An 8,528-nucleotide genomic window follows, 5' to 3' on the forward strand; every position below is an offset into this window, starting at 1 on the left:
CCTGGACATTATGAAGGCACTTGGTGTTCTGCAGCCAGTGAGCTGAATTCTATATCTTAAATATATTGTCTCCCTATTGATTTAAGGGTTGTGTTACAATCCATGGCTGTCTATGCCTTAGATCAGTGTTCTCAGTTTCTTCAAGTCAAGTACCCCCTAAGTCTAACAAATATCAGCAGAGTACAGTACCTCCAACCACAGATCAGCAGAAATTTTGAAATGTGCATTTTATTAAATAGTTAATGAACTTGGCAACATACTCGTATAACACACACAATTCATTGGAAATGGCATTCAGAACAAGACTCAGTTATACTTCACTCCCATATAAATTGTCTGGCCTCTGGCAGCTAGTGTGTTGTTCTTACAAATCGAGGGTGGTCCATCTATTTTGGTCTAATATCCTGTTTCCATCAGTGTGACCCAGGATGGCTAGTCTTGTATTATGCAATGCACTATCCAACTCTCCACCTTACTTTATTTTTTTTTTCCCTGCGATATAGAGGAATGAAAGGTTTTTTTTTAATGTGATGTGCTTTGAGTACAGTCAACATAACGGACTTACTATAAACTGAGGCTTTTCCTTCACCTTCCTAAAGTGTGGCAGCGTTTTTGTTTCATTTTGTAAGGTGGAGAGTTGGATATTGCATTGGATATTTTCTTCTACCCTTCCTTGTGTTTGTTATGCCCACTCCCTCCTGCCACCAAAGATCACATGAACCTCCCCCCCCCCAGTATCTTTTCAGAGAAGTTGGAGCAGGAGGGAAGCTCAGTCAAGCCAATCAGGGCCTTAGACTCCTCCCCATTGTATCCCAGGATACAGCGGGAGGGGCCCAAGGCCCTGATTGGCTTAGATGCCTAAAGTCCCTCCAAAGGGGAGAGGCCTTAGGCATCTGAGCTAATCAAAGCCTTAGGCCTCTCCCCGTGCATCACATAATGCACCGGGCAGGGAAAGGCCCGCCATTTTGGACTGGCGGGCCTACAAGTGGGACAGACTGAGCTTCCCTCCTGCTCCAACTTCTCTGAAAAGGTATGGGGGTGGTTCAGGGGACCTCCGGTGGCAGGAGGAAGTGAGAATCCCTCCTTCCATTTAGCTGCTGCTGTGGGGGGGGGGGGGAGAGGGGAGTTGCCATGGCAGGAAGGAGTGGACATCCATTCTGCCATTTTTTCTTGTGTGGGGGAGGTAATGTTGGCATGGCAGGAGGAAGTGAGCATGCCTCCTGCCATTTTCACTGGTGCGGGGGGGGGGGGGGGGGGTATCAATTCCCGGTGCCAGTTCATCAAGGAGGACCATCATCGGACGAGAGGGGAGTACTTTTTTCTTTATTTTCTAATGGGGCAGATATTGTACATGTGTAACATGCACAGCATCTGTGCCCACTTTAAGAAAAGGTCATGAAAGGCATAGAGAAACTGGAGAGGGACAGATTCTTCAAACTTTCGAAAACTACAAGAACGAGAGGGCATTCAAAAAAATTAAAAGGGGACAGATTCAGAACCAATGCTAGGAAGTTCTTCTTCACCCAAAGGGTGGTGGACACCTGGAATGCGCTTCCAGAGGGTATTGGGGTTCAAGAAGGGATTAGATAATTTCCTGAAGGAAAAGGGGATAGAAGGGTATAGAGGAATACTATACAGTTCCTGGACCTGATGGGCTGCAGAGTGAGCCGACTGCTGGGCATGATGGACCTCTGGTTTGACCCAGCAGAGACAATGCTTATGTTCTTATGTTAGACAGGTAAGTGACTGGTCTTGACCAGTCGCTTTTTTTGAATCGCTAAAAGCAATCACTTTTCTTAGTGCATTGAAGAACCATGGGGTGGAAGGAGACATACATAGATGGATCAAAAATTGGTTGGCGGGTAGGAAGCAAAGGGTAGGAGTAAAGGGCCACTATTCTGACTGGAGGAGGGTCACGAGTGGTGTTCCGCAGGGGTCCGTACTGGGGCCACTGCTGTTGAATGTATTTATAAATGATCTAGAATCGGGGACGAAGTGCGAAGTAATAAAATTCGCAGATGACACCAAACTATTTAGTGGAGTTGGACTAAAGAGGACTGTGAGGAACTATAAAGGTAAACAAGCTGGAAGAGTGGGCGATGAGATGGCAGATGAAGTTTAATGCAGAAAAATGTAAAGTCTTACATGTAGGGAACAGAAACCCGAAGTACAGTTATACGATGGGAGGGCTGGTAATGGGTGAAAGTACACAAGAAAAGGACTTGGGGGTAATAGTGGACAACACAATGAAGTTGTCGGCACAGTGCGCAGCGGTCTCTAAGAAGGCAAATAGAATGTTATGTGTTATCAAGAAAGGCATTACAACCAGATCGAAAGAGGTCATCCTGCCGTTGTACCAGACAATGGTGTGCCCGCACCTGGAGTACTGCGTCCAATATTCAGAATGCCGCGGCTAAGCTTATTTTCGCAAAAGGCAAGTTCGATCACGTCTCCCCACTCCTCTCCAAGCTTCATTGGCTTCCAGTACACTCCAGAGTCCTCTTTAAATGTGCCTGCTTAGCCTTCAAGATCCTACATGGCATCCTTCCTCCCGTTATCCCACTCTTTTGGAATTCCTCAAACCCCCACTCCACCAGACCCTCCCAAAAACTGAAATTATCATTCCCCTCTATAAAAGGTATATCCCGCGCAGGAAAACTTGGAAAATCCCTCCCCTTTAGAACCACAGAACTCTGGAACAACCTCTCATCCCCGCTGTCACACCCCGAGTTCCTGCAGGAGCAGCAAACCCCGGGCAAAGTGACCCAGACTCCAATCCTACGTGTCCCTTGCTACTAAGGGATCTTCCAGGTCTTACTTTTAGGCATGCATGCAAGGAATACAGGTTTCAGTCAGAATGTGCAAAATCAAAAATAGCTTTATTCCAGTAATGGTACATCATTCAAAACAATTCAGGCCTCAGCCTTGCAGTGCAGTATGCAGTCACAGCACATGACATCAAACTCACAAAGGTCCATCATAAAATATTCCAAAAACAAAACTTGAATAACACTGTATTACAGGCAGTCCCTGCTTCTGGACTTGCAAGCTTATGAGTCTCAGTTCTCTTCACCAGAGCAGCAGTGTTTTTAAATCAATATTCTTTTATCCAAGCAGTTCATTTTTATGTTCAAAAATCATTGATATATCACTAGTCTTCAATAGCACACGTACGTTTCCCTTCTCTGCAATGGTGTACTTGGGATTAGCCACAGCTGAGAGAAAAGCAACGTGCTGGCTCAGCTTGGCAATTAGCCAGGAAGTACAAACACCCATATAACTTTATATCGTTCAGGGCTTTACAGAAAATCTCTATATTAGGCTTTCACAGAGAGTTTCTACATCTGATTCACATAAACTTCAGATTCATTGGCAGCACAGAGGAATAAGCAGCAAGCAAAAATCCAAGTTTAAACTCACTGTATTTCCATAGGCAATGGCTGGGTTTCAGTGCATGCCTGGCTTGCCTGGGTGTCCATTGCTTCCTCCTCTGGCTGCTCCCAAGGCTCCCTGATATGAGCTGAATCATCTGCCTCTATCATGGACCAGTCTGAGAGAGTCTGGTTCTCTCCAGCTTCATACCCTCCTGGGTGTTCCTCTCCCGTGTGCCTCGTGAGTCTGGCTTCCCTTGGCTGCTTCCCCCTCTCTGTTCTGAGCAGGCTCATTATATCCGGTGGAAAACCACTCCCCTTCTGAGAATGTGAGGGAAGGGTTTTCCACTCACTGACTTGTTTCCTGCTTTCACAGACGGGATACTTTCTAGCTCTGGTTTTAACTGGCTGTTCAAATTTCCTGAGATATTTAACAGTGGCAGGATAGGGTTTGCATAGAGTGAAACTTTCAAACTTATCCTGCCCTGTTTCTGCTATTTCCATTTCCATGTCAGAGCTAGAGTCAGCTTGATTCATTAATTGATCAGTCACCTGATCCACTCTCCTGCAACTAGGTGGCTTGTGCACATTCCTTCTCACTGGGGCAAAACCAGGAACAGATTCGGGTTTATTGTGGGTAAGACCCGAAATGGACCTGGGTTTGTCACACCGCTCAGAAATTCAAGCTCCTTCCAATCCTTCCGCAAACACTTGAAAACTTGGCTCTTTTCAAAAATTTAATCACCTCCCGCTCTCTGGTACCCTTGTCTCTCTCTATCTTCTTAGTTCCTCTCCTATAACCCTTCATTGTAGTTCCTTTCCTCCTAACTCTGTAAACCGTGCCGAGCTCTACGCTTGCGGAGATGGCGCGGTATACAAACCTAAGGTTTAGTTTAGTTTAGTTAGTTTTGTTTAATATTGGTCGCCGTACCTTAAGAAGGATATGGCGATACTTGAGAGGGTTCAGAAAAGAGCGACGCGACTGATAAAAGGTATGGAAAACCTTTCATATGATGAAAGATTAGAGAAACTGGGACTATTTTCCCTGGAAAAACGGAGGCTTAGAGGGGACATGATAGAGACTTACAAAATCATGAAGGGCATAGAGAAAGTGGAGAGGGACAGGTTCTTCAAACCTTCGAAAACTACAAGAACGAGAGGGCATTCGGAAAAATTAAGAGGGGACAGATTCAGAACCAATGCTAGGAAGTTCTTCTTCACCCAAAGGGTGGTGGATGCCTGGAATGCGCTTCCAGAGGATGTGATAGAACAGGGTATGGTATCGGGGTTCAAGAAGGGATTGGATGAATTCCTGAAGAAAAAATGGATATAAGGGTATAGATAGAGGATTACTATATAGGTCCTGGACCTGATGGGCCGCCGCATAAGCGAACTGCTGGGCAAGATGGACCCTTGGTCTGACCCAGCAGAGGTACTGCTTATGTTCTTATGTTATGTTCTTATTGGGAAGTCATGTTAGAGCATCAATCGCTCTACTAGATTACATGGCATTTTAATATTAATCAGTTTATTTGCATGGTTCCTGGGAATGATCATGCAGAAAACCAGGCGGTGAACCAGTTTCTGCATTGGGTCAGCAAATGCAATTGTTAAAGCTGTTAAAACAGCTTTAATAATAATAATAACAATGGCAATCACTGGCTTTAATGCATCTGGGCCCTGGTCATCACCATCAACAGTTGACAGCCCTTCATCTTGATATACTGGGTCCGCCAAGCTCTCATTGTTTCTGTGACAAATTACAAATAAACATCCACTGAATCTCCTGCTGTGAATATCACCACATAATACTTGCAATGGTAGTGGTCACTACAGGCTGCCTCTGGCCACTATGGTGTGTTCCCCTCTGCTGAGTCCCAGTGACTAAGGCACACAAAGGGAATCCAGAGGCAGGGTCCAGCAGAGAGAAGGCCCCAGAGGCAGTAGATATTTGTGATTTGTCAAGGAAATAAGAAAAGCTTGCCAAAGCCAAATATCTTAACTCTTATCATCTGAGCAACATCAAGAGAAGCTTGGTGGCCCCAGCATATTACCTCTCACCCCCACCCCCCACCCCCTTTCCCCAAGCAACCAGAAGAGCTTGAAAGCTCCATCATATCCCTTCTTGTGGGAAGTTCTAAGTTGGGGCCACCAAGCCTCTCTTGCTGTTTGTCTGTAGCTGGGAGATTTCCAACTCCCCACTAGATGCTGCTGTCAAGTTTCTATGAGAAACAGGATGAAGGGCTCAGCAGACCCAATATATCACCTTCCAATTCCAGAGAAACAGCAGGAGGGAACTTGACAGTCCCAACATATCACCTCTTAACCTCAGAGCACTAACAAGAGATGATTTGTCAGGGCAGTTTCTTTGAGGCTGGAAAGATTTCCACCCCTTCCCTCTAAGACATACTAAGAAGTATATGACAGCCCCAAGATATTAACTCCCAGTTTCAAAGAAACAAGAGGAGCTCAGCAAATGTAGAAGGGGGTTGCTCCGCCCTGGGTAGCCACTAAGGCCCCAGATTCACTTTGTTGGGCGATCTGTGGCCGAGTCTTCCTGGGCAACCGATTCACTATGCCTCCTCATGCAAACTAATGCGATTGGAGGCACGCCCCACAGTGACCCCACAGATAGATCACTGCAGAGCGATCCAGACGGATGTGTAGACCATATTCTTTGCCTGTAGATGCGGTCTGTGCATGAAGTGGCTCTCCGCACAAGCGAGGTCAAAACAGGAGGAGGGCTTTACTGGAGCAGAGCACACTTGAACAGAAAACATTGCAGCCAGGAGCAGAACATGCTTTTAATCCGCGTTTTAAACCACAGACTCGCACTGCAGGGAAGGGCGGCAGAGAGCAGGAGAGTCGGCAGCGCTTGCTTTCTTGTGCTTTTTGCACAAGGGAGATGTGTTTAAAATGTTTTATTTCAGGGCTGTAGGGCTGGGATTTCAGGGCGGCAGAGAGCAGAACAGTTGGCAAGGACGTGTGCGACTGGTCCTCAGCAGTCGCTTCTTTTTGGATAGGCCAGCTCAATCGGTGTTCCTTCTTGTGTTTTAGTGAATCGCTGCCTTCCTACTTTGCATGCCATTTCCCCTCATTTGCATGTGCAGATCGGATTGGGTGCAGATCGGCTTGGGCAGAAAGTTAGTGAATTGGGTCGCAAACTGGTCGGGACACCATCGGTGAGCTTAGTGAATCTAGCCCTAAGCGAAGTATGCCATTGCTCTCTACTCCTGCCCCTTTTCCCATCCTGACCATTCCCCTCTTGGCTAGCCCTTTAAAAAAAAACTTCCTTCTGCACATACCACCCCCTTCCTCTCCACACTATCATCTTGCTTGCTGTACTTGCTGTCTTCACAACCCCATAGTAATTACATTTGTTTTAAATTCTAAACTAGCACTGGAAAACAGAAGCAAATCTTGCTGCCCAGAAGGGACTAGTCTCTTGCCAGAGAAAGTTGCTTTTTTCTGGCGATGGAAAGCCAAAGGGATGTGGTCTCACCTGGTGGAGCAACCCCCCCGAGTTTTCCCATAGGCACAGCAATGGAGATTTTTCCCACAGGGGGCCTGCAGGAGATTGAGGCCAGAAGAGCTGTTTTTCCTGAGTGGAGAGGCAGACAGTAGGGAGCTGAACTGCAGGGAGATGCGGAAGCACAGCACTGAAGACAGTTGGGGGGAGGGGGGGAGCGCCACCGAAGAACAAAGCCAAAAGAGCTGTTTTGTTTTTCTACAGGTGCAAGGGCAGACAGCATTGAGCAAGGCACTGAACTGCAGGGAGACGAGAGGCAGAGCACTGTAGATTTTTACTGCGGAGGACTGCCAGGGAAACTAGCCAGCTGTTTTTCCCAAAGGGAGGGGCAGAGAGTACAGAGAGCATGAATTGTAACAGCAGGGAGGCACAGTACACATTCCAGCAAGGATCAGAGGGCAGAACAAAAAAAATCTGCTCCCAGTGGTAGGGTCATAGGGCAGAAGAAATAGCTCAGCAGCTACTCCCAGTATGGTGAATACCGAAGAGGCGCCCTGTCAGAGAATGTTGCTCCTGTGCCCCTCCTAGCTTCTGTGCTTGCTCTGACTTTTATTACAAACTTTGGGGGAAGGGAAAGATTTGAAAATGTGCTACTATGCATACCCCATGCATGAGGCTTAAGTACCCAGTGGCGTACCAAGGGCGGGGGTGTGGACTGTCCTGGGTACCAGCCCTAGGGGGGTACACAGCCGGCCGGATCCGGAACCTCCTGCACTGCTCTAAACTGCACCTGCACCTCAGCATGGCTGCCGTACTTATTCTAGTGCAGAGTCGGCAGCAGCGCTAAAGTGTAGGAAGGTCCTGCGATAACTGCGTCTGCAGCCTCAGCTCTAGAAGACGTGACATCAGAGGGGGTGGACCAGCAGCCGCAGTCATTGCGGGACCTTGTTGCAACTCTCTGCATCTACCAGCCCATGTCTTCTGGAGCAGAGGCAGCAGAAGCAGTCATCGCAGGACCTTGCTGGTTTGGAGAGAGAGAGGAGCATAGAAGGGAGGTGAAGGGAGAGAAAGGGAGTCAGGGTAGTATGGAAGGGTGCTGGAGGGAGAGAAGGCAGGTCAGGGTAGTATAGAAGGGTGGTGGTTGGAGAGAAAGGGGCAGGGTGGTATGGAAAGGTGGTGGAAGGAGAGAAGGGGCAGATGCTGATGGAATTGGTGTGCAGGGAAAGGAGAGAGACATATAGGGAAGGATACTGGATGGAATTGGGTTGGAGGGAAAGAAAGGGGGCAGATGCTGATGGAAGTCAGGGGAAGGGAGAGGAGAGAGTGAAATGCCAGACCATGGGGGTATGGGAGAGGGAAGAGAAGAAGAGGACAGGAGAGAGATGCCAGACTATTGGAGGAGGGAAAGGAAGAAGATGGATGCCAGATCAATGGGGTGAAGGAAAAGATGGAAGGGGAAGGCATAAAGTTTCTGGAAGGGAATAGAAGGAGAGAAGATGCCATATAGAAGGAGCAGAGAAAGGGTAGGCAGTGGATGAAAGAAAGAGAGTGACAAGAAGATGAGGAAAGCAGAAACCGGAGAAGACAAGGCAGAAAAAAATATATATATTTTTTTTTTTTTTTGCTTTAGGGAAGATGCATCGCTGTGTCTGTGGTGTTGCATTGTATGCAGAGTCCAGCTTCTTGGT

General features: G+C 47.3%; 1 protein-coding gene across 1 annotated transcript in view; it reads right to left on the reverse strand.

Annotated features, from left to right (window-relative positions):
• The window catches only part of LOC117359964 (putative neutral ceramidase C), a 185,863-nt gene extending 178,903 nt beyond the window's left edge, over nucleotides 1-6,960 (reverse strand). The window contains 1 exon segment of the mRNA XM_033943469.1: nucleotides 6,874-6,960. Coding sequence (XP_033799360.1) covers nucleotides 6,874-6,904 — 31 coding nt within the window. The 5' untranslated portion in view covers nucleotides 6,905-6,960.
• Between the last annotated feature and the right edge of the window lie 1,568 nt (nucleotides 6,961-8,528).

Source organism: Geotrypetes seraphini, chromosome 4, assembly GCF_902459505.1.
Source record: "Geotrypetes seraphini chromosome 4, aGeoSer1.1, whole genome shotgun sequence".
Classification (NCBI taxonomy): domain Eukaryota; kingdom Metazoa; phylum Chordata; class Amphibia; order Gymnophiona; family Dermophiidae; genus Geotrypetes; species Geotrypetes seraphini.